At 38.0% G+C, this 25,482-nt stretch overlaps 1 protein-coding gene across 2 annotated transcripts in view; it reads right to left on the bottom strand.

Annotated features, from left to right (window-relative positions):
* Window positions 1-7,463: 7,463 nt before the first annotated feature.
* The window catches only part of LOC148942303 (2-oxoisovalerate dehydrogenase subunit alpha, mitochondrial-like), a 50,185-nt gene continuing 32,166 nt past the window's right edge, over window positions 7,464-25,482 (bottom strand). For both annotated transcript variants that reach the window (XM_089103728.1, XM_089103727.1), the window contains exons 5-9: window positions 24,973-25,117; window positions 22,728-22,931; window positions 19,166-19,337; window positions 17,498-17,592; window positions 7,464-7,621 (exon numbers count right to left, since the gene is read on the bottom strand). In XM_089103728.1, coding sequence (XP_088959854.1) covers window positions 7,546-7,621; window positions 17,498-17,592; window positions 19,166-19,337; window positions 22,728-22,931; window positions 24,973-25,117 — 692 coding nt within the window. In that variant the 3' untranslated portion in view covers window positions 7,464-7,545. The remainder of the gene's footprint in view (window positions 7,622-17,497; window positions 17,593-19,165; window positions 19,338-22,727; window positions 22,932-24,972; window positions 25,118-25,482) is intronic.

The raw sequence follows: 25,482 nt of genomic DNA on the forward strand, positions 1-25,482 counted from the left end.
TCCTGCTCAGAGGCAGACTTTTCTACTAATCATGAAGTTTAGTGGAATTGTCAAATTAGAGCGAAACCCAAGTAATCAAAGGCTGCTACAGCAATAATCCCGTAAAGTATGATATTAACGTTTAGTAAGTCGGGTCTTGTGTTTATGTAAAAAAGGCCAAAAACGATTATTTCTCTTTTATTAATACACTGTAACTATTCCACAAGCCATAATTGATTAAAAAATTACTATGATAATATTCCACTGCTCAAAAAATATTAATTATAAGCTAAAAATATTTGTAAATAAATTTATGCATGTTCATAAGAACATTTGTACATAAATTCACTTTAAATGGCAGCATAGTCAGTCAAATTCAATACGATATTCAAGAAATTTCAATCTACTGTTGAAGTCCAAACCATTTTGATTAACATTACCTATTTGCGTCAAAAATTACATTTTTTCTACTGAAAAGCACATAAATCTTAATAATTTGAATAATTAGTTGGAATTTAATAAGCAAGTCTCAATTTGACAATAGGACTGCAACTAAGAATATTACTGAAAAAGCTTTATATTTAATAGAGAGTAGAAAGGACTTGTACAAGAATTAACTGAGTGATAGATCATATGAAAATAAAAGGAATGTAAAGAAAGCATTAAAATATGAATTAACAAGTTGTGAAGTAGAGGCCATGGATAAAATTGCAGAGGATCTGGAAGATGCAGTTAGACGGCATAATAGTAAAATATTGTACTGGCATGTCAATAAATTGAGAGGGAGTAGTTAGTCCGGATTTGGCCCAGTTAAAGATATGAACGGGATTATAATTAGTGATAAGGAAAGAATTAAAGAGAGATGGGCAGAACATGTTGAGAATGTGTTAAGCCGGGATAGAGTTGCAGGAAAAGATATGAAGGAAAAGGAAAAAGTTTGGAATATCTTGGAATTGAAGGAAGATTTGTTTTGTGAGGAAGAATTAGCGACAGTACTAAAAGGATTAAAAAATAATGCGGCTCCAGGTGCTGATAGGGTGATAAATGAGTTTCTTAAATATGGTGGCTCAGAGGTTAGAAATAAGTTACTGAAGATTATGAATATGATTTTTTAAAAGGGGAAGTACCTAACGATTTTAGAAAACCCTTAATTAAGCCACTTTATAAGAAAGGTGATAAAAGTGAGTGTGGTAATTATCGAGGCATTAGTCTGGTCTCTGTAGGTAGTAAATTACTTATTAATATGATACTTTTTAGACTGAGAGATGCCGTAGACAAAGCTTTAAGAGAAGAACGGTGCGATTTTAGGAAAGGTAGACGATGTGTCGACCAAATTTTCACTCTTAGGTTACTAATTGAGAAGTGCCTGAGTTGTCAAACACCTTTGGTCCTCAGTTTTATAGATTATGAGCAAACATTCGACTCTTTTGATAGAGGAGCTTTAGTAAAGGTTTTATCCTTGTATGGTATACCAGACACATACATTAAAGTGATTAGTGCTATGTACGAGAATAACACTGCTGCGGTTAAGGGAGGAAATGAGATTAGCAGCTGGTTTTGTGTTAAATCAGGAGTTAAGCCGGGTTGTGTTATATCCCCCTTTATATGGATTATTTTGATGGATGTTGTCTTAAGGAGCACAGGAAAGGCAATGGTAGACCACGGAATCAAATGGGGAGGAAAAAGTCTCATGGACTTGGATTATGCTGATGATTTAAGCATCCTAGAGGAAAGTGTGAGAAAAATGAATGAACTTTTAGAGGTTTTGCGAGTTCAGGGTGCTAGAATAGGATTAAAAATTAATATTAAGAAGACTAAGTCACTAAGGCCAGGAATAAGTGAAGATGAAAAGGTGACGTTGGGTAATGAAAAGATTGATCAGGTGGGCAGCTCCACTTACCTTGATAGTATTATTAGTAAAGACGGTGGGAGCAGTTAAGATGTTAAAAGTAGAATAGCCAGGGCCCAGGGTGTTTTTTATCACAGTTAAAAAAAGGTTTGGAAGAATAGGAAGATAAGTCTGCAAACCAAGATTAGAATATTGGAAACTACAGTAATGACAGAAGTCAAATATGGTTCTGAAGCATGGGCGCCTCGAAAAGCAGATAAAGATTTGCTAGATATTTTCCATAGAAATTGCTTAAGGATTGTTCTGGGCACCCGGCTGACTGACCGTATTTCAAACATTAGGCTGTACAAAAAATGCGGTTCAGTACCACTCTCTAGGGCTATAATGAAAGAAAGGTTGAGGTGGCTAGGCCACGTTGTGGGGATGAAGTATGACAGATTGTCGAAGATTGTTCTTTTTGGCCAACCGTCTAGGGCTAAACGGAAAGCAGGTCGTCCTTGTCTGGGTTGGGAGGACGTCATAAAGAAAGATTTAAAGGAAATGCGAACTTCATGGGAGGGTGTAAAAAGGCAGGCTTTGAATAGATTGGGATGGAGGAGGAGCGTGCGTAGCTGTATTGGCCTCAGGCGGCTTGGTGCTGCGATGAGTTGTTAGTAGTCGAACAGAAAAATTGGATTTTTTTTTTTACTTGTTTGAATTTGAGCAAAACATTTTGCTGGAAATTATTATTATTTTTTTTTTTTTTGTCACAAAAAAATTCAACAAAAAATTCCGCTTGACAATTTTTCGGCTGTGTTATTATAAACTTACGTATAGATTTAGCGTACATACCAACATCCTGCCCTAGGAACGAACGGACGCTTTTTTGCATGATTATCACTGTTGATTACTTAGGGGCAGATCAAGGAGGCACACTTGTGCCTCTATAAAGAGGCGACCCACCACAATGTTAAGCGATTTCCGGTCCTAGCGGTCGCAGAGAGACAGCGGTGATCTCCTTTTGTAGCCCAATCTCCAACTAAGAAACATGCAAAATTTCACCCCCCTTCCGACTTTATCTCCATGGGTAAAAGTGGGTCGGAAGTTTCGACCCTCCGACCACAGCCCTCTTTAACTTTGTCCGATTGGGCTGAAATTTAGAGGTTAAGCTTTCCTTGGTCCCGGGAGCTTATCCTCGAAATTTCAGCTCAATCTGATCACTCCTTCCCTGTTTTCCAAAAACCAAATATAGCCACTTAAAATTCATTTCTTTTTTTTTTTTATCAGCCACGCCTACATGCCACAGTTGGCAACGGATCCGAGTGAATGAGGACTCATTCGGAGCGGAAATTGACCTGTTAGGGCCTTTTGATATTTTCAGACCGAAAAAATTATCCCCCGAATTTACATTCACGAAAAACCTCGTTTTCCTATAAGAGCTCATGTTAATTTTTCCCACCATAGCCCCCATTTAACGTTGTCTGATCATGCTCGAAACTAGAGGATAAGCTTTCCTGTGGTCTGGGAGTTTATCCTTAAAATTTCTGCCCAATCCGATCACTCCTTCCCTGTTTTCCAAAAACCAAATATCAAGTTTTGTGGGTATTTGCTTGCATCAAAAATACATCGCACAGAATAAAAATAATGTAATGTCTCTGTGGTACAGTGGTCGCTATTCCTGACTGTCAGGCGGAAGATTCGAGTTCGATTCTCCGTCAGAGAAGTTTTCTTATATATTGAATTTAAAGTTTAAAAAAGAAAACCAGTTTCTTTTTTAAATCCAATCTATTAAATACTTCGGCTCAACAGGCGTCTCCAGAAGAATATCACAGTCGGCCTTCAGTTTACAGGTAAGTCTCCACTGCTTTGATAACATGGGGCCTGGGGCGGCTGATAAAAATATTACTGTGCATTTGATTTGAGTATTCAGGAATTAAAAGCCTTAACACAAGAATCTTCAAAAGCGGGGGGTTTGGGAGGCGACAGCCCCCCAACATTAATTGCACAAAAGATAAGCCAACTGTTATTCAAGCCAAATTAATTTATAAACTGTACAAACACTTGCAGAAATTATTTGAAAAAAACTATTTTTTCTAAAGAGTTAAAGAGGCTGAGTCACACGCTCGAACCTTAAAACGTACAGGGATTAGGAAGTACAGTTGGGGGGCTGCCGCCCCCCAAACCCCCGTTTCCGTATATGAGAGGGGTGGTGCCGTTCTCAACGCCTCGCTCTTTACGTATAGTCTTTACTGTTTAAAAAAAAGAGTTGTGAGAAAGTCAAACTTTAGCTTAATGAGCGAGGCGTTGAGGAGGGCATAGCCTCGTTCATCTAAGGAAGCGGGGGTTTTGGGGGCGGCAGCCCCCCAACTGCACCTCCTAATCCCTGTACGTTTTAAGGTTCGAACTTGTGACTCAGCCTCTTTAACTCTTTAGAAAACGTAGTTTTTTTTTCAAATAATCTTGATATAGAGGAGCCTGTCAGTCTATTGAGGCTGCGTCCACTATACCATTTCTATTTGCACGAGTATGGACCAAATTAGATTCTTAGGCGACCACAGCTCGGACAGAACCCCACCCATTCGAAATCCATTGAGTTGACCCTATGAGTTATTGTTGCCTCGGTTTAATTTTTGTGTTTCTATGGCGTTTTTTTCAGTCTTGGGAGATCAAACCTGGTCACAAGACGCCTAAAAAGGCGTTTTTTTTTCTTTGGCAATAGTTCCGGTTTCGCTTTCATAAAACCAAAGGTCAATGATCGGATAGGATTTTTTCACAGTCCATAAATTTTGGAAATATCCTATTCGATCATTAAACATTGATGAAACCTGGATTTTGTTGGTGAATTTTGAATTGAACAGCGAATTTGAACCAAGATTCAGCTTCCTGGCTTCAATGCCTGTTACATTTTACAGAAGGCTTGAGAACTTCACCCTACCTTGGCTGCTTGTGTGTCTGGGTGTTCTCATGCTTACATTCCATTTTGTAGAACTACATCGAAGAAGCACACAACATCCACCCAGTTTAACAGAGGGTGAGCCAACATCGTCAAATACTGCGATGCCTTCCGGACCAGTGGAGCCAGTAGCGGAGGAATCTATACTGTATCCGAGCCAAACTGGAAGTGGTGGTGAGTCGGACGCGAAGCTAGCTGGAGATGAACCACCAGTGTCAGTAAGCGTGTCCACTTCTTACTCTTTACTTTCGAATTCGACACTAGCTCAGAAATTAAATTCATGAGGTCACATCTGTTCCAGCCAACAGCACTTCAAATAGAAAAGACTACCTTTGACTTGGCTTCGATTTACAACCGGAAACTTACCACTGATTCCGTCTCAGTATCCTGGGTTACTCTTGAAACTAGAAAATGACAGTAAACTCAATTCTTTGCAGCATATGCATCACGTTTTCCGACGGAAAGTCTATAACAATCTGGTTATAACCAATGCGGTGTTTGGTCATAAAATGTCCCATAATTTAACATGATGCTCACGTGATGGTAAGACATCAAACCTTATTGATTATGTTACTGTAAACCGAAGACTGGCAGGATCAATAGAAGATACTAGGGCATATAGGAATGCTGTTACTGATGCAAAAAGTAAAGATCACCATCTGGTAGTGTCTAGGGTTAATTTAAAGCTGAAATTTCGGAAGGGCAACTACCCCTCGGGAAGTTTTGATGTTGGTAAACTCCAGGATGAGAATTTGAGAGAAACTTTCAAGGAACAGTCGAATACTAAAGTAGAGAGTTTAAAGTTTGACAAAGTAGAAGATGGATGGAATAGTTTTAGGAAAACAATTTATGAAGTTGCTGAGGGTGTCTTATGGAAGGAAGTTTGGACCGCAGCTAAGAATATTAGTGAAAATGCTTTATGTTTAACAGAGAGGAGAAGGGGCTTGTAAAAGAATTATCTGAGCGATAGATCATATGAAAACAAAAGGAATGTAAAGAAAGTGGATGGCGGTCGAAAAATACAAGTTTTGTAAAAACAAGAAGTAATGACTTCAAATGGGCGGATTAGGAACAATTCATTCTTCAGATTCTGAAAACGCACGTATATGCACATTAATGTACCTTAGTTGTACCGTTGATCCGCTTGGGGCCTAAAATCAAAGATCTGGGAAGAAAATGTTAGTTTTCAGAATCGCGCAAGGCTCATGATCCCGATATAACAGGCTGGAGTGGAGTAATTAATGTAGCAGTTTTAATATCGTTCTGTCATTCCGAAATACTCCTAATAGTAGTACAGTCTGTACAGTACAAACTGCTTAAATATGAGACCTAGATGCGTCCAATTTACTGCCTTCGTTTACATTTGCTAAACCAAAATCAGTTAAATACTTGTTAATTCTTCATCTCTTTGTTTATTGTAAATGAATCAACAGAAGCTGAACGGACGGATCAAAGCATTTAAGAATTATAATTTTATCAGAAACACAAAGAGATCAATCGAATCTTCTGGTAAAAAAATTATCACATGTTCAACAATTAAAAAAATTTGATTTGCACCAGCACAGTGGGCTACAGTTAAGATCAAATTTCCTGCAGCGGCACCGCCTTTCACACCCTTTTTTGCAACCACAACGCCCTGTCTCGCGACAGAATGTTGACGCTGGCGGAAGGGAACCTAACCAATTGGGAAGCCACTTTCCATCGGTACCTCTGACCCAGCCAAATCAGAAAAACTGGGAAAGGTGGGTGTTGATTCCAGGCTGTGACTCCACACATGACCTGACTGTAGTAAAGCTCTAAGTATATGTTGTAAAAGTGAAGCACTAGCTGGAGGAAGCCTCTGCATGTTCTTGGTCTTTTTTCATAGAAATGTTTCTTTCCTAAATTCATTCACGTCGTCGCAGTCTTGTTTTACGTCGTATTTCGTCATGACAGAGCGTTCAAGGTCGTGTACTTGCAGTTCTGTCACCTGGAACGGCTGGTTTGTCAGTCGAAGTTCGTCAATCATTCCTGGCATATTTTGCCAAGTCGCAAGGAACTGCCTCTTCCGAGTGGTGGATAAAAGAAGAAATGCTATCATATCCTGTAAATGCGTAGAAGAACGAAAGTGCCTGTGATTTCGTCAGCCCGAGCAACCGAACTATCTCGTGAATGGGAACGTACTTTAGGTGGGTACCGACGCCAAACGCAATAAATATTTCGGATTCTCCAATGCGATCAAAGCATGAGGCCGCAGTCAGAACCATTTCTGTGTCCACCGTTCGTATGAGAATCGACGCATGTCCTTGTAAGACTGCGTCAAAGGCGTGGAGCAAGAGGCAGGTGTCAGCCTCTTCGTGTGAACATAAATGAATTAGGTTTAGCTCTTGGAATGCCTGGTTAACTAAGATAGCTATACTCCCAGAGGTCATAAGAGAGTAGATATCAATTTCACATTTTTATGCGTTTTTTAAAGTATCTCTTGTACCCCCAGTTTCCTTTCAGCGAGGATGTATTTTCCGGGGGTATTTTAACGGGGGGGGGGGATATTTTCCACGGGGGGGGGGAGGTTCTGCGGAGGATATTTATGGCGGAATAAATGCCTAGAACCGGTAAGTTCAACCTTAATAGTTCGATTTTTGGCTGACAGTAAAAAAAAAATCTTGGCATTTTTCCAAGTCTTGGGCACCATTCGTTAAGCACCTGATTCATAATCCAGAAAGACTGATTACAAGACAATTTAATAGCTAAAAATAAGAACAAATTCTATTAACAAGATTGTATTATACAATAATTAATTATTAATTCATTTAATGAATGACTTAACCTGGTAATGCTCTTCATATTTCTTAACATGTTCCTGCATCTGCTTCATTTGCTCCCTAAAATAGCAAAATTTATTGCTAAGAAATTGGCGGTGAGAAAGGGGGGGGGGGTTTAATATGTTACAGGGATCATGGGTCTACCTTATCTCTCCAATCATACGGATTGCAAGCATCTTCATTTTTCGATTCAAATAAGGTGCTACCTGCCTTCATTTCTGCAAAAAATCATTGGTGAGATAAGACAAATACAGTAACATAAAACCATAAACTTAAATTTTGTCACTCTACCAACCACTACCACTCACTTATTCTCAGCCTGACCGACATTGAATCCTCGGTCTGGCTTAAAAGACTGGCATAAAGGAAATAGAAGTTGGATTTATTCTTAATTCCCATAATATAAAAATGTGAAGGAACGGGAAACCCGCAAGGTAGGGCTGAGGTAAAGCAAACAGCTTGGCATAAAACTTCACTCTTAAGAGAAGGGGGATTGTCTAATCGCACCATATTGATTCGTTGCGGCAGAGTTGTCGCGGAGCTGTGAAGTTGCAAAATTGTTCGAATATCCTCAATCTCAGTTTTTATTTTGCAGTTAAGTGCTAACTCTTGACTTAGTGCGTTCATAAAGTTTTTACTCAAAAGCATGAAATATTAATCTACCAAAATAGCAAAACATTTGGGCCATTAGATTACGTTTTTGTGTTTCAAACTTCTAAAAGAGGGGAAGGGAGTTAAAGGTCCCTTGTGACTACCCAAGTCTGATTTTACCTTGGTCATCACTAGGTAATACAGCACCGCGCAGAGTATGGGTAACTTATAAGAGGGCTAGTGTTAAAAAAAATTCCCCATCTAGCGTCAGGCGAGCCTTATTTTTATTCTGTTAAATGAGTAAAGTGGACCCCCGGTAAAATAGCCCCAAATCTGGCATCCCTTGCAATCCGACATGTCTACTATTATTCAATATTTTTTGACGACCTTCGATAATGTAGGTCAGTGGTTCTCAAACTGTGGTACGCGTACCCCTTGGGGGTATGCAAATTTTTTTTAGGGGGTACGCGGCCGGCTAATAAAAAATTAAAAATAAGAACAGCATCAAAAACCGGAAATGAAGTACTCCATTGCAAATTAGTTCATCTCGGTTATTCTCATTAATGTGAAAATATTGACCTTTTTAAACACTGATAGAAAAGCCTCTATGTTTAAGCTTACTGGAAAGGGTATTAAAATTATCGATTAAACTAGCTTTAGAACGATTAACAAATAACTTCATCAGCACATGCAATAAAAGACACATCCCGCCCCCGAGAGATAAAGGTTGTAGAGAGTGGACGAAGACACTCCTCCAAACATATATTAAAAATATAAGGGAATAAAACTTCATCTTGTCTAACTCAGCGACCAACAGAAATTGGATTAGAAAAAGAATCAGAAGCAACCATTTTTATTCTAAGCCCCGAAACCAGGATTTAAGAGCTCTAAACACATAAAGAGAGATCCCACCGCTAATTAGGGCTGAAAGAGTAGAAGTATGTGAAATATTGTCAAAGGCTCTTTTTACATCAATTAAAGTGCATAAAGCGGGGGAGCCAGGAGACCTAGACTCATTAATAATTGTATCAAATATTACATGGGCATGGTCACAACCCTTTCCTCTTTTGAAGCCTACTTGATTAAGGCCAGCATCCAAATGTTCAAAAAGACCCTTAATACACAATTCAAAAATCTTACCAATTACAAAAGGGTGGGAGATCTCTTTAACCAGATTTTGGAATAGGAGTTACCGCCCCAACCTTCAATGATGAAGGAACATTACCCAGACTTGAAATAAGATTAAAAAATTCGAAAGAAGAGGAAGAAAAGAATTGGGAGCCGATTTGAAATGATTTGAGTGGATCATTTCAAATCGGCTCCCAATTGGTAAAAATTGTGGTTTCAATTTACCATATGCCCCCAAAAACCTCACTTGGTAAAAATTCTAAATCTAAATTGGGAGCCGATTTGAAAGTGGATCCCATCCTCACCTGGTAAAAATTGTGGTTTCAATTTACCATATGCCCCCAAAAACCTCACTTGGTAAAAATTCTAAATCTAAATTGGGAGCCGATTTGAAAGTGGATCCCATCCTCACTTGGTAAAAATTGTGGTTTCAATTTACCATATGCCCCCAAAAACCTCACTTGGTAAAAATTCTAAATCTAAATTGGGAGCCGATTTGAAAGTGGATCCCATCCTCACCTGGTAAAAATTGTGGTTTCAATTTACCATATGCCCCCAAAAACCTCACTTTGTAAAAACTCTAAATCTAAATTGGGAGCCGATTTGAAAGTGGATCCCATCCTCACCTGGTAAAAATTGTGGTTTCAATTTACCATATGCCCCCAAAAATCTCACTTGGTAAAAATTTTAAATCTAAATTGGGAGCCGATTTGAAAGTGGATCCCATCCTCACTTGGTAAAAATTGTGGTTTCAATTTACCATATTTGTGTGGTTTCGATTTGAAAGTGGATCCCATCCTCACTTGGTAAAAATTGTGGTTTCAATTTACCATATGCCCCCAAAAAAGAATCAAACAAAATAGAAAAATCGTGCAAATTGAATTTGCAAAACAGAATTTGATCAGCATACAGAAGTTTTCTAGGATCGTCACAAGAATTCGAAGGGTCACCAAAATGGGTTTCCCCCTCAACAAGTGAAGGTATATTCTCTTTTATTAATTTTTATTCTCTTTTATCATTGATTCTTTTTGTTAAAAGTAGAGCTTTCCAGTCTTTCTTTTTATTCAAGTCAACCTTAGGCGAGGCGTCCATTAGCAAATACTATAATGACGACGAAGCCCCGACTGGGAAATCACTTTCTTTTCCTTCCTGCACAGAAAAACCGGGTGACAATCCCACGGTATTTTGCAATTTTTCCGAAAACAAAAAACCAATTTAGATTCATGATTAGCATGTACAAGAAACGTATTTGACGACCAAAAGCATTTCTGTATATTCGGTTTACACCGTTTTACTCCAAAAGTTTCTTTAGCACCATAGTTTAAGCAATATAATAACTAATATATACAATTAATCTCAAGCCCTTTATTATCATTATGACAATTCAGGTTAACAGGAACAGCTACCTTTTGCGCCACAGATTCAACTTTATTACGGTAAATCGGTATCAATGTATTATCCCAAATAACTGTAGAAATATTTGTCAAAACATTTTGGAAAAATAGGAACAGAATTAGAAAAAGAAACCGAATTATAAATTACAGAAAACTGAACTGGCAAGTGATCACTTATTGGGAAATCTGGGATAACTTTTTCCATAAAAGTTGGGGCAAAAATCCATAAAAGACGGATTTGACGTTCTAAAAAGCTTTTTTTTATATTCGATTAACGCCGTGTTATTCGAAAAGTATCTCTAGCACCATATTTCAAGTAATGTAATAATTGAAAATATGGCACTTGTTAATAAAACGGAGCACACTCAAGGTAAAATTTGACAAAAACCGGTTTCTTGCGCTATTTCAGTATGTACTCGGTGATAAATCAGCTTAGCGTGAGAGAGGAAAATTACAATTAAATATTTTAATTATACATTATAGTTGGTATTTTGGTTAGGTTAGAAGCCATTTAATATAATGCGTTCTAGTGGGCCTGCTTTCAATAATTCTCTGTTGTAGTTTCCATAATTTTCTACTAAAGTATTTTATTTTCATCATATTTAGGTATATTTCATTAGAATTAACCTAGATTCACTTCTTGAGTGTGTTCCATATAATTAACAAGCATCGAAAATATACACAATTAAATCAAGCTCTTTATTATCATTATGACAATTCACCTTAACAGGAACAGCTACCTTTCGAGCCACAGAAAACATTGTAAGAAACTGAATTAGCAATTGATCACTCATTTGAAATCCAGGATAACTTTTACCATAAAAGATGGGGAAAAAATTAGAAGGAACACGAAGGATCAATATTACTCGTAATCCCACTCCAATGAGAATAAGTGAAATCAAGTAGCCTGCGGCAAATATTAAATTTATTAAGATGAAAATAAAATTGTATGCTCATTTATATTATCAAGATCACAGTTAAAATTACTGCAAATAATAATGCTCAAATCTAATTGGGCAATAAAATTACAAAATCTATGGTAAGCAAACGTAAATGCTTTAAAAGACAAATTATAGTGATAATCTGTAGGCAAACAGTAATTGACTAAAACACAACCAAAAAGTTTCCAAGGAAGAAAAGATTCGTCAGCGCAAAATAAAATAGCACCAAATTCTAGAGGAGCAAATGTAGCAGGACCACCCGCTGAATGGCCTCCAGTAGGCCTTGCAGGAACCGTCAATATATCGTGTAAACTTGAAAGCCAACTTAAAATATTCAACGAATGTTCCACAAATAGTGGTCTTGCAAACAAAGTATTTATCTATTTTCAGAAACAAATTCATTTAGCACTGCAAATTTGCCAACAATTTCATTCAAATTAAAGGACGTAACTGTGGTAATTGTATGCATTTAAGAAACTTCTTCATAGCAAGGCAACTGAAACTTTAGAATGCATACTCCACTATCGCAAGAAGTATCTTTCGTTAATCTATGATTTCCACTGCAACGAGCACAGTTCAGAGTAGCAGAACCATGGTTCTTTTCAATGTGAGAGAAAGTTTGACATTTAAAACATCTTTTAGGAATCACTTTGTCTTTCCCTACTCTGAAGAATCACTACTGACTCACAGAATCACACTGACTCTGAAGAACTCGTAACCAAACTTGATCCCATGGACGATATAATACTTCAAATATCCTTCAGATTCAAATGACACTTTTACCGTTCTTGACTTTCCGAGTCACCTGAACACCAGGGTCCCGGGCAAATTGGCTGCTCTAAATTCGATGTCATACTCTATATCCAAACCACAGATTATTCCGTAAAATTTAGCCTTTTTTAAACTAATAACACAGCCAGAGAAAGACCCCTTTAGATCAGAGAAAAAAATTTTCCTAGATTCAGCCGCTACAGTAATAAAGATCAAATCACTGGTCTCTTTTATTTCTTTGATACAGCTCGGACCAAACTTATCTAATTCATTTTTCATGGAAATAGGATCCCGTAACTAGGCTGGCGAACTAGCGATAGTAAGAGTCTTTACTATATTAGATCTGTCAGGGAGGGAAGGCCAATCAGACGATATTGAAGGGGAGAGAGTTCCTGAGGGGCCTGGGTACTTCGACAGCGAGGACTGTAAATCTATTTCAATTCTCTCATGAGAATCAATAGACTTCTCTACCTTTTGGTCAATAGCCACTAACAAGTAGATCCAAGCGTAGGCTGGAATCAGACTTTAATAAAGGGTAGTCTCTGAATGAGTGAGGCACTATTGCAGGCCATATAAAACTTTTCTGGCCAAGATCAAGAGCCAGCTTCATAATGTCTTTAGCTGTAGCAATTTCTGCATCTTTGCCACGTCTCATTACTCTTTTCACAGGATTTCCTGTAACTTTCAGAGCAAATTCTTTGCAGTCAGCAACGTATTCAGGCTGCAAAAGTCTGTCATATCTTCAGTGATTTCAGTTTCCATTATGCCAGTTGCAAATGCATCGCAGATCAAAAACAGCGCAGATTTCACAATGACATAAGAAATCCCATCTACAATTACAAATGTTTCTGAAAAATCACAAACCGAATCTACATGCTCCTCACAGGCAGAATTACCCTGCTTTATCTGTTCACTTCGCAAAGGAACATGACTCGGATTGTTTATAAAAGGTGCTTGCTGGCTAGCACCCAAGAGAAGATCTTTGAGACACAGGGACTATGGCATTTAGAGGTGTTTGGCTATATTTTGAAGAGTTAGGGGGATTATTCTCACTAGCGTCACTACAAAATTCAGTTTTGCAATAGAACAAATCCAATCAGGGGTATTTCTTTCTTTCAGAAACAGAGATCCCTGAACAAGAGGGATGAAACAAATATGAGAACTGCAACAGCGTGCCTTTCCCCTAGAACATTCACAGCAAGGGCATACTCTGAGAGACAAAATCAAAAGGGGTCTAGAGACAGTCAGTCGAGCGAGAAACTAAAAAACTATCCAAATTGTAAATGAATATCCTGAATCTAGGTCAGGTCAATTTAACCATAGCAAAATATTATGAAACAATAGTCACTGAATTAATTCAAGTTCAAAGCTCTGAATTAATGGTTATCTTGAATCTATGTCAAGTTCAAAACAAGTGAATTAATAGAGGTTGAAACCAAGCATTAATGTTCAACAGATTCAAAACAATGTTATCACTCTGAAGACTGAAATTTGGTACAGAAGAAACTTTAAAAAACGGATCAAAAATGTAAAATTGATATCTACTCCCTTAGGATTTCTGGGAATATATCTAGTATACGCTGTGATTATGAAAGTAAAGAATAACACTATGCCCAAAAAATTAGCAGAATTTATTTCGTATAGGAGGGGGACTACCCCTTCCTCATCCAAACCTCTACCTCATGGTTGCAGAAACTTCGGAGGGTGCTCATTAGATAAAAAACTGACAGTTCAAGTTTTTTTTTTATAAGTCGAAAGTGATTGAAAACCAGCCAGCCGCGGGGGGGGGGGGTATTTTCCACGGTGAATATTTTCCGCCAGGGGGAGGGATTTTCCACAGGCAGTATTTACCGAGGGAGGGGGTAAATGCCGGCCACCTCTATAGTACTCTATTAGTAAATTTATGTGTGTCCTCGCATAAAAAAAATTAGTTCGCCAATATATATAAGTAAAAAACAGGACGAAGAAAACGTAATTTAGTTTGATAGTAATTTAGATGGGTCTAGAGTTAATTCAGGTAATAACTCGAATCAGGTGTTCCTGTGTTCGAGTCAGAAAAAATTTCCCGAAATGAGCCAAATTACGAATTCTAGGGAGCTTTCCCTATCCCAGCAGCGCATAATTGAGATTTCCTGTTCTTCCTTACAAAGTTTCGGTTAATTTTGTCATATGAAAGCAGTTAATGTTGAAGCGCATTTCAAGTTTTAAATTCTCGATAGGCAAAATTTTAAACTACCTACGCTTCTAAATCATAAAAATTTCCGTAGCATATCAACTCAAAACTCATTTCATGATGCGAATGGGTTTCAAATTTGTTTAGGAAAAGAGAGGAATAAGACAACAAATAGCTTTGGGAAAATTAAGATTTTTTTCATTCCTGGCATAATGTTCTAAAAAAGATTTCACAATTGATAAATAGATGTATTCATAAAAATTGCTTCAAAAAGAAAAATAATGACGGAAATTTTGGTAAGTAAAAAAATTTACTCAACCTCTAGGCCCCCTTGGTTATATCTTTGACTCCCACAAGCTTTTTCACTGAAAAATTGAAACAAAGTCTCATCTTCCTAATTCGTCATCGTAGATCGCACAGTTCTGGCCTCTCTCGCACCCGGGGAAAATTGTTGATCAGCACCCTTCCCTGTCTACCAAAATTTTATGGCCAAATTTTAATAAAATTTGCATTTATTAACAGAATTCTCCGTTTATTTAAATTCGACTTTTCCTACTTTAGCCTCAGCAAAATTATTAATTATCTCCTCCCAATTGATTACTTCTAATTCATAGCGTCCTATGATCATTAATGCTAAATCTCCTAGTCGGTGCTGGCCCATACAAAATCTGACCCATCTTAATAATTGACGTAAGTGCTGACCCTCCCCCCCTCGGCACAGAAGAAGTGACAACAGCTGTGAAAAACTTGAAAAATGGGCGTGCACCTAGAGTCAATGGGGTCACGGCAGAGATGCTGAAGAGATTCCTTTGAGCCGGCATAACTGTTTGGATTGCTCTCCTAGTAATCATCTGGAACAACGAAACAGTTCCAAAAGATTAGACCAAGGGCATACTGGTCAAATTCTTCAAGAAGGGCGATGCGCTAATCTGCAGAGGCATCAAATTAACGTCTGTGTCTAGTAAAATACACCTAAGAACAGCCATATACTCACCTCACGGAAGAGCAGCACGGCTTTCAACCTGGTAGATCTTGCTCATATCTTATTTTCATTCTTAGACTAATGGTTGAAGAGTCCAGGGAATGCGGCAAAAAAATATATACATGCTCTTCATTGAATTTCAAAAGGCTTTCGATTCTGTTGATCAAAAGATTTTATACGATTCTGTTTTTATTATTTTTTTTTCGATTCGATTAATTTCGATTCTGTTGATCAAAAGATTTTATCGAGGAATTTGAATTTATACGGAGTACCTGATAAACTATTCAAAATGATAATTGCACTCTATGAAGACAGTGAATGTTGTGTGCCCACAGAAAATGAGGATACGCCTTTCTTCAAGATAATGTCTGGTGTCAAACAGGCGTTGTTGACCCATTCCTGTTTGTTATTGTTATGGACTATATTCTAAGATAGTCTTCAGACTATGGAATGAAGATTTGCACCCAACAGATCTCTGACCTGAACTTCACCAACAACGTTGTTCTTCTCGAAGAAGCGTAACAGCGACTGCAGTTGCTACTCGATGTCACAGGTGGAGAGGCCGAAAACGTGGGGCGTATAGTGAATGTCAGCAAGTCAAAGAGCATGCCTACATTTGACTCTCTGCTGTCACTGAAATGCAAAGATAAAGCAATTGAACAGATCAATGAATTTAAATACCTCGGGATTTCGATTGATTATAAGGGTGAAATAACCAACGAAATCAAGAGGACAATTGAACAAGCTACATCGGCTTTTGATAAGTTGAAACCAATCTGGTGCAGAAGGAAATACTGTATGCGCTTGAAGCTCCGCCTCGTGAACAGCAATGTGATGTACATCCTCCTCTATGCAAGTGAATGAAGAAAAGGAAATGTCCAACTAGAAAAAGACACGTCCTAGCCTTTGAAAACATGTGCCTTGAAAGAATATTGAACATATTATGGCAGGACAAGGTCACGAACATAAGAGTTTGCCAGCAACCCGGTCAATCATTAGTTACTAACCATCTGAAACGTAGGAGACGAACGTACCTTGGCCACGTCCTTCGTATGCCAGAGGATCGACTCCCATGTAAATTTTCTGATTAGTGCCCTGAAGAGAGGCACAAAGAGGCCGTCCAGGACACACCTTGCGACGGCAGTATGGGCAGGATCTGAGTAGAGGGGAGATGTCTTTTCAACCACAGTGGGAGGACGTCAGGGCTGCAGTTTAGCTTCGTGATGTCTGGCGAGGTTTCGTGGATGCCCTATTCGCCATTCCTCGCTCTAGAGGGTCTAAGGTAAACAAACTATCATTCCTGGCTACCAACACTACAATCGCTAATAATATTTGATAGACAACTATTACGTTTGCGAAGACCCCTTCATCTCTGCATTGCAAAATTAATTCTGATAAATCTATAGGTTTCTTTAAGGAAATGTGTCGGTGTTGAATTATTTTCTTCGTATGTTGGAGCTCGTGGAATATCTAAATGGGATTCAAATCATCGCAATATTTTACTTCTATTGCTAAATAATTTTATTTTAAAGGAATGGCGATGAAGATATGGGAAAATGAAAATTTTCGGATTTAATTTGCTTGCAAACTGCCAACTCTACTTTATTTTAATAAAAACAAAAATTACAAAAACATTATAGCCGTTAGATTATTTATTTGAAATTCGGCACCCCTAAAGTTTCTACGTCCGGAACATGTGCCCCCTCTCCCCCCCCCCCCCCCAAAAAAACAACCGTCATTGTTATAGTTGAACTCCTTTTGAAGTCCTTGATATTAAGGGATATGAGTTTTGTTAAGAAAGAAGACAGAAAACAGGCGTTAAAAATTAAAACTCATTCCATTCCAGCTAATATATTCTAAATAGTATTGAGCAATGTATAAATGGCTTTACACATTTACACAGGCGAGTAAATAGTATAGAACTTTGTTTCTCGTTGACTCTAAGTAAGGACTCACCCAAGGTGCTGCGGCATATCGTGATACACATCTTTAAATAGTTCCGTCCAACTCGGTTTTAGCTTCTTTTCAGCAAGTGCGGAGGCTTGCAGAACCTGCAAAAACTTTATTTGTTAAATATAAAGCCAGAAAAAAACACCCAGATATAATTATCTTTTATCTACCCATTGCTACTAATAGGGGGTAGCTTAAGGTAGGTATAACCAAGCGGAATTTAACCTGGAGAAGAATACCCTTCTAATTTCCAAAATGATCAAAGGCTCAAACTTCTCCCAACTTGAAGATGTTAAACTCTAGAATTGAATTATACCAGCTGTTGCCTAACACCATATATCCCTAAATGTTTTAGGGGAAAAGGTATGCAAGTATAACTATGATTATAACTCACATCTGCGGTCTTCAAAAAATAACAGGAATGAATATGAGCTTGGCAGAAGTGACATGTACCATGACGACAGGAAGGGATGAGCTTAATGGATATAGTCTTACAGAAATTGTTAAAAAAAAGGTATATTGATCAATCAGAAACACAACCTGTTCCAGGTGGACAGTTGAACTGAGAAAGCCCCCAACTCCATCACCTTTGGATTTTTTTCTTTTTTTTAGAGCAGCAAGTTTTGAAGCATAATCAATTATTTGGTTATGTGCTGCCAGATTGACTAGACAATTTAAATTAGTGAATGTGGCAAGATCCTACAATAAAAACTAACTCAACGAAGTTTCCACTCATTGCTCAGGAAAGCTCGACATGTTGATGGGGCGAATCAGCCAATTCTCCTAACCAATTCCCTATAGAATTCGTATTTTAAATACAGGAAGACGAGTAAGCATCACAGAGAAAAGAAATTGCACTACCGTTTCATCCATGCTTTAGCTAATTTAGTCCCATATGACGATATTTTGTATATGCTTTGTAAGGTGTCAGGTAAAGAAGTAAATTTGAGTAAATGAGTAAAGAGGCATATACTGTTAATACAAACAGCCCTCAAATGGAAAGTAAGCTAATGAAGTCAAAGGTTTCTAGACGGGCTACAATCAAACGTTATTTATACAGCTAAGACTATCTTTACAACGTTTGAAAGTCAGAGAGAGAGAAAGAAAGAGAAATAGAAGAAAGAAAGAGAGAGAAAGAGGGAGAGAGAGAGAGAGAGAGGAGAGAGAGTGAGAGAGAGAGAGAGAGAAAGAGGAGAGAGAGAGAAAGAGACATAGAGACGTTTCTAAAAAAAAAACTGCTCGACGAAGACCCGTGTAACTTTCAAAACATAAAAAAAAAAAAAAAAAAAAAAAAAAAAAAAAAAAAAAAAACACCGAAACAAGGAAGAATTGGTCTGTTTTAAATCTTGAATTATAAATGCTGACTTATCCAAGATGCGGTTACCACATCCTGGTATTTCTTAAAATTATCCTTTCAGTTCGTGTATAGGAGGGGGCGACCAATAAGAAGGGTAATGAAAAGCTTTTCTAAAGTTCATATGAACACCTCAATACACAAAAATAAATTATCAAATTACTTTACACGCCCCAACAAATTACAAGCATCGTTTTGAGACCTTCTAGATGATTATTAAAATTAGCACACTTTGACACTTTCAAGTGGGGGATACCCCCTCCCCTCTGATGACGTTACTTACCAAAGCAGTGGTAACATATAGATATAAAAATCCATACCTCTTTTTTATTCTGCTCCTTCCACGCTTTTTCTTTTACATCGTCCCACCAGCCTTTTGATACCAAATAGTACTTCAGTCTGGCAATAGGATGATCTCTTTCATCCCAATAACGAACTTCGTCAACGGAACGATACGCAGTGCTGTCATCTGAAGTACTATGATGACCAAGTCTAATGCAAAAAAAAAATAACCATCCACATATGTGATTTCGCAGACACTATTACTTTATCATGCTAAAAAATCTCTTTCCATAAAGCTACACGCGTTGCTCCTCCACCCAACTATATTCAGAGCTTCACTCTTTACATCCCCTCATAAAGTTGCCACTTCCTTTATACCTTCTCCCATACAATTCGAGAAAGTCTTCCTTTACACTAGGCATTAGCTTATGGCAAAAAGAACGATTTTCTGCAAGCTATGATTCTTAAAATGTGACCATTCTTAAAATGTGACCTAAAAATTATCATCTTTCACTCATTACAGTCTTGGATAGCAGGATCGAGCCATATTTTTCAGAGAGCTTAATTGCTTGCCGAACATTCCTCGAACAAAAACTAAAAGCTGGACTTACAAAACTGTTCTAGAAAGCACCTTCCAAGCCCAAGCCTTTCGAGTCATCTGCGTTTCAAACTGTAGCCTACTTTACAGCGGTCATTAACGCAGCCACTACTAACTTAATCTTAGGCCTAAGATTTATCTTTTTATTCCTTCAAATATTTTTAAACTGCAAGAATATCCTCAGCTAACGCGTATTTGTATTTTTATCGCAACCAATTTATTTGCTAATAATACTTCTCAGATAGGTAAAGGCATCTAGTCGGTCAATTTTTTCTGTATCTAGTAGCAGTAGTAGTATTAACGTATTCCCTTTTGGTCAGCTGGCAATCCCTCTAATCAAGTCCGGGAAGTTTCAACTTAATACAATTAGCTGTTGCTATGATATTGTCGATATGACCTTTTGATAACCTCCATATTCATGTACTTCCTTCATTTTAATACTCTTAACCCTACAAGTAGTTCCAACTGAAGTAGTAGCAGTAAATGTAGCAGTGGTAGTAGTAGTTCTAGTAGTAGCGTGCACATATTGCCGTTTGGTCAACTGATCTTCTCCTTTAAGCATTCTCTGGAAGTTCTAACTTACTACACAAACCCATTCTTGAGAAACGCCCTTTTGACAATCTGCATACTTATGATGTTTTGATTAGTTAAAATTTGGTTGAAAAGTGTGTTGGATTTAGTTCTGTACTTTTAGTAGTTAGAACAGCAGTATCAGCAGTATTAATAGCAGTAGTATCACGTACATATTGCCCATTGGTCAGTTCAACATACCCCTCATGATTTCCCAGAAGTTTCATCTTCATACGGTATGTAGTTACAAAAATATTGCTGATACGCCTTTTTGACAATCTGTATGCACATAGTATGTTTTGATTTGCTTCCATTATCCCCTCAAAGTTTCCTCAGATGTCCAATTCAGTATCCTCAGCCTTGGTAGTACCCACTACAGAACAGTAGTTTTAGTGGTAGTAGTAGTAGTAGTGGTAGCAGTAGTAGTAGTGGTAGTTTTAGTAGTATCAGAAGTAGCGTAACAATATTGGCTTTTTAGTTCATTGATCACATCCCTTATCTATTCCTGAAAGTTCCAAATTAATATGCTCATTCATTCCTGAGTTACACATTTTTGACAACTCGTATGTTCATATCGTGTTTTGATTTACTTCAACACTCCCCTCAACATTCTCTGAAAAGCTGGTCATTACTTTTCTTTTTGGAAAGTAAAGGCCAAAAATGCCTACCTCTCTAACTAACACACTACATGTAAACAATGGACGGGTGCCTAACTTACAGCCTTGGCCCTCAGGGCTATGGGGGGGGGGTAACATCCTCAGAGACATAATTACTCAACCTTTCAACTATGCTGAACAAAATAGCTGTTTCGAACTTTTGATTGGATGTGTTTTGGGAAATAATGGGCTTAGGGGTGGGCTGGCTACCCTCCAACCACTTCTGACTCTTAAAAAAGGCACTATAACTTTCAATTTCAATAAGAAATTTATATGCCCCCGGGGCATAACAGTTGCCCCCAGGCTCCGGGGGGCAGTGTCACCCCTGGAGGCATTGTTATATGATTTTTGGACTATTTTGGACGAAATGCCTATCTAAAATTTTGGTCTGGTGCATTTAGGGAAAAGAGGGCTAGGGGAGGATGTAGTTGCCACTGATCACTTTTGACTCTTAAATAGGGGACTAATACTTCCGATTCCAATCAAATGAGCCCCCTCCGAAGTTTGTGCAACCACCCATTCAATAAAAACTTATATACTCCCGGGGCAACACTTAAAACCTTTGCCCCTGAGCTCTGGGAGTTTGCATCAACCCTAGAGGCATTGTTATATAATCTTTGGACTATTTTGAACAAAATGGCTATCTCCAGATTTCAATCAGATGCATTTGGGGACAAAAGGGGGGACGTATTTGCCCTCCGATCCCTTTTAACTCTTAAAATGAGAACTAGAACTTTCAATTTCCAGTCAAATAAGCCTCTTCAAAGTTTATATGACCACCCCTTAGATGAAAACCTTATGTGCCCCTGGGGAAAACCTTATAATCCTTGTCCCAAGCTCTGGAGGTGGTGTCAACCCCAAAGGCCTTGTCATGTGATCTTTGGACCATTTTGGACAAAATGGATATCTTAAAATTCCGATCAGGATGCATTTGGGGAAAAGAGGACGTGGGGAGGAGGGGGTGGGGTTGTTGCCCCCACCCCATAACTTTTGGATCTTAAAACGGGCACTAAAATTTCTAATTTCCAATCGAATGAGCCACCTCCAAGAGGACTGTGGAGGGTTGATATCTCCAAAGATTTAATTACTAGACCTTTCAACTATGCTGAGCGAAATGGCTATCGCAAAATTTTCATAGGAAATCTTTGGGGAAATGAAGGGTGTGGAGGGGGGTGGTTGCCTTCTAATCACTTTTGACTCTTTAAAAGGACTCTAGAACATTCAGTTTACGATCAAATGAGGTTTTTCCGAAGCTTCAACAACAATTCCTTTTGTACAAAGTGCATTGGTAAAAAAAAAAAAAAAAAAAAAAAAAAAAAAAAAAAAAAAAAAATACATTGTGCCCACTTCGCTCTTTACTTAGGTAGCGCTATTACGCTGCCGATGATAAGGAGTATCCTCCCTGACAGAGAAGTATCATCGTAAATGTTGAAGAAAAAGAGGACAAGAAAAGTTATTATAAATTCACAAAAATAAAAAGCTTAGAAAATACTGGTATTCAGATCTATTATTACTGCTAACAATAAATTGCAGCATCAAGCCACCTGGGGACAAATCGATAAACTATGCGATATTTTTAGACGTCATCAGTGAATTTATGCATATTCTTAAACTTATCAAATATGGAGAATAGCGCATATTTCTGATATGCGGGCTTTTGTGCTAAGCATCATCTACTTTCTGCTTAGTTCACACACTACTAACAGCACGCGTCTGTTAAATACGATCTGAAGGCGGGTCAACCCCAAGGCTTTAGTTAGGACATGTATACTGCACCTGTAAGTCATAGCTTCAAGTAAAACTGGCTTATTCTCACTGACACAAATGTCTCTGGCAGCTTTTGTGGCATTGTAAACAGCAAACACGTCGTTGCCATCCACTCGGATTGTATGAATACCATAGCCCGGTCCTCGCCCTGCTACTCCATCACCTTTGTATTGCTCTCGCGATGGTGTTGATATAGCATATCCATTATTTCTACTGTGGAAGATAAACTATGTAATCACATGATTGGCAATGCTGATGAAAGGAAACACAAAAAGTTAGGTTCTATATTTATGAATTACAGGTTTTAATATTATTTCAATTTAGATATATATTTATGTTAGCAAAGAGCTGACAACGTCGGCTCATGTTCCAGCATTAAGCCCATTTCTCGGGTATTTTGTCTCCTCTTTCCACTTGCTACAGTTGACAGCTCACACCTTTGACCCTCCCAAACGATCTCCTCCAACACTCGTTCCCCTCTCTCAGACCGCTCGGGTTTTCGACCCTTGTTTTCACTTTGTGGGAATTGGGTCACCTTGTTGCGGTAGCTATGATTGGAAATTGGTGCCACCGGCTCCAAAAACAAAGCAGTTATGACGTATATCCAAGCAGAATGTTCTTATTATTATTTTTTTTTTTTAGGGGACTTTCTGCATTCTATAGCCTGTCTCATGGATCAAAGAAATGTTTTAACTATTTTTTCAGTGTAGACATGTATGATATGTTCAGTATAGATATGTACAAACAGAAAAAAACAAAGAGATTTATTTAATCTGATTGGTGCCTCAAAGTTACAAAAGGAATTCATAACACTTTGCAGTTTACACTTACTTTTTTTTTTGGGGGGGGGGGATTTCTAAAGTCTATAGCCTGTCTCATGGATCAAAGAAATATTTTAAGTATTTTTTCAGTGTAGATATGTATGATATGTTAAGTGTATATATGTACAAAAAAAAAAAAATAAAGAGATTTATTTAATCTGATTGGTGCCTCAAAGTTACAAAAGGAATTCATAACAATTGGCAGTTTACGCTGGTTTTTTTTTTTTTTTTTTCTACAGATAATGATTGGATCCCAACGATTGTTGCATACAAATAAAACTTAATTACGCTGTTTCTCGCTCTCTAAACACCTCGATGGGTATTCTCTTTTTTCTATTTAAATTAAACATAATTGAAGAAAATCCACTTAAGATAAAACAAAATTAAAAAAATAAGATATGTAATTTTAGATATGTAATGTATTTAATATACTAAGATATGTATTTTTAGCTGCGCGTTCTCGCCATTGCAGACATGAATGTCTCCAAATACTGAAGTACCTTTTTAGATACAAAAAAAATACGTATATGAGAGAGAAAAGACAAAGAGAGAGCGGGGGGAGAGTGAGAGGAAGAGAGAGAGAGAGAGAGGGGAGAACAAAAGAGAGGAAAATAGGGAGAGGAGAGAGAGAGATAGAAAGAGAGGGAGGGGGGAGAGTGAGGGGAAGAGAGAGAGAAAGAGATAGGGGGAGAACAAAAGAGAGAAAAATAGGGAGAGGAGAGAGAGAGGGGGAGAGTGAGAGGAAGAGAGAGAAAGAGAGGGGGAGAACAAGAGAGAGAAAAATAGGGAGAGGAGAGAGATATATATAGAGACAGAGAAAGAAAAAGAGAAAGCGAGAACACCAAATTGGTCATCCCACTCAAGGTCAATTTCCCAAAAATACCCCCATCCCCGTCATGACTTACCAGAAGAATATTAGAAAATCCACTTAAGCTAAAACAAAATTAAAAAAAAATATACATGTATTTTTAGCTGCGCGTTCTCGCCATTGCAGACATGAATGTCTCCAAATACTGAAGTACCTTTTTAGATAAAAAAAAAATACGTATATGAGAGAGAAAAGAGAAAGAGAGAGAGAGGGGGGGAGAGTGAGAGGAAGAGAGAGAGAAAGAGAGAGGGGAGAACAAAAGAGAGGAAAATAGGGAAAGGAGAGAGAGAGATAGAAAGAGAGGGAGGGGGGAGAGTGAGGGGAAGAGAGAGAGAAAGAGATAGGGGGAGAACAAAAGAGAGAAAAATAGGGAGAGGAGAGAGAGAGGGGGGAGAGTGAGAGGAAGAGAGAGAAAGAGAGGGGGAGAACAAGAGAGAGAAAAATAGGGAGAGGAGAGAGATATATATAGAGACAGAGAAAGAAAAAGAGAAAGCGAGAACACCAAATTAGTCATCCCACTCAAGGTCAATTTCCCAAAAATACCCCCGTCCCCGTCATGACTTACCAGAAGAATATTACGGGGCATTCAAGTGTTGCTGCGAAGTTTAGCGCAGCATGTGCATCTCCTTCACTGGAGGTTCCTTCGCCAAAATAGCAAATAACACATAACCCATTTTTCTGTCTTTTGAATGCGTAAGCAGCGCCAGAAGCTGAAATTTTTTATTTTGTTTTTTAAAGAAATATACACAGTCATAACTTTGAATCAGAAGCTTCAGTTAAACTAAACAAAATACACTGTATCATATACAAAATGGACCCTTGCCAAACAATACTCAAGTACATTTATCACAGAGGATATTACCCCCCAAAAAAACCATGTATTTCAGCTTCTACCATTTACACAAAATAAGCTTAAAGCATGTCTACCATCAAGAACTAAAAGTTTCCAATGAAACCCTCCCAAAGAACATTAAAACTAAAGATTGACTTCTCTGCATACCTCCCAACGAAGAAAACATCTGTTATTACCACTACTTCCCTGAAATTTCGTCTGCACACACCTATAGATGAAAAT

This window comes from Artemia sp. Qi Xiang Cuo, chromosome 17 (genome assembly GCF_049724085.1).
Source record: "Artemia sp. Qi Xiang Cuo chromosome 17, ASM4972408v1, whole genome shotgun sequence".
NCBI classification, from domain to species: Eukaryota; Metazoa; Arthropoda; class Branchiopoda; order Anostraca; family Artemiidae; genus Artemia; species Artemia sp. Qi Xiang Cuo.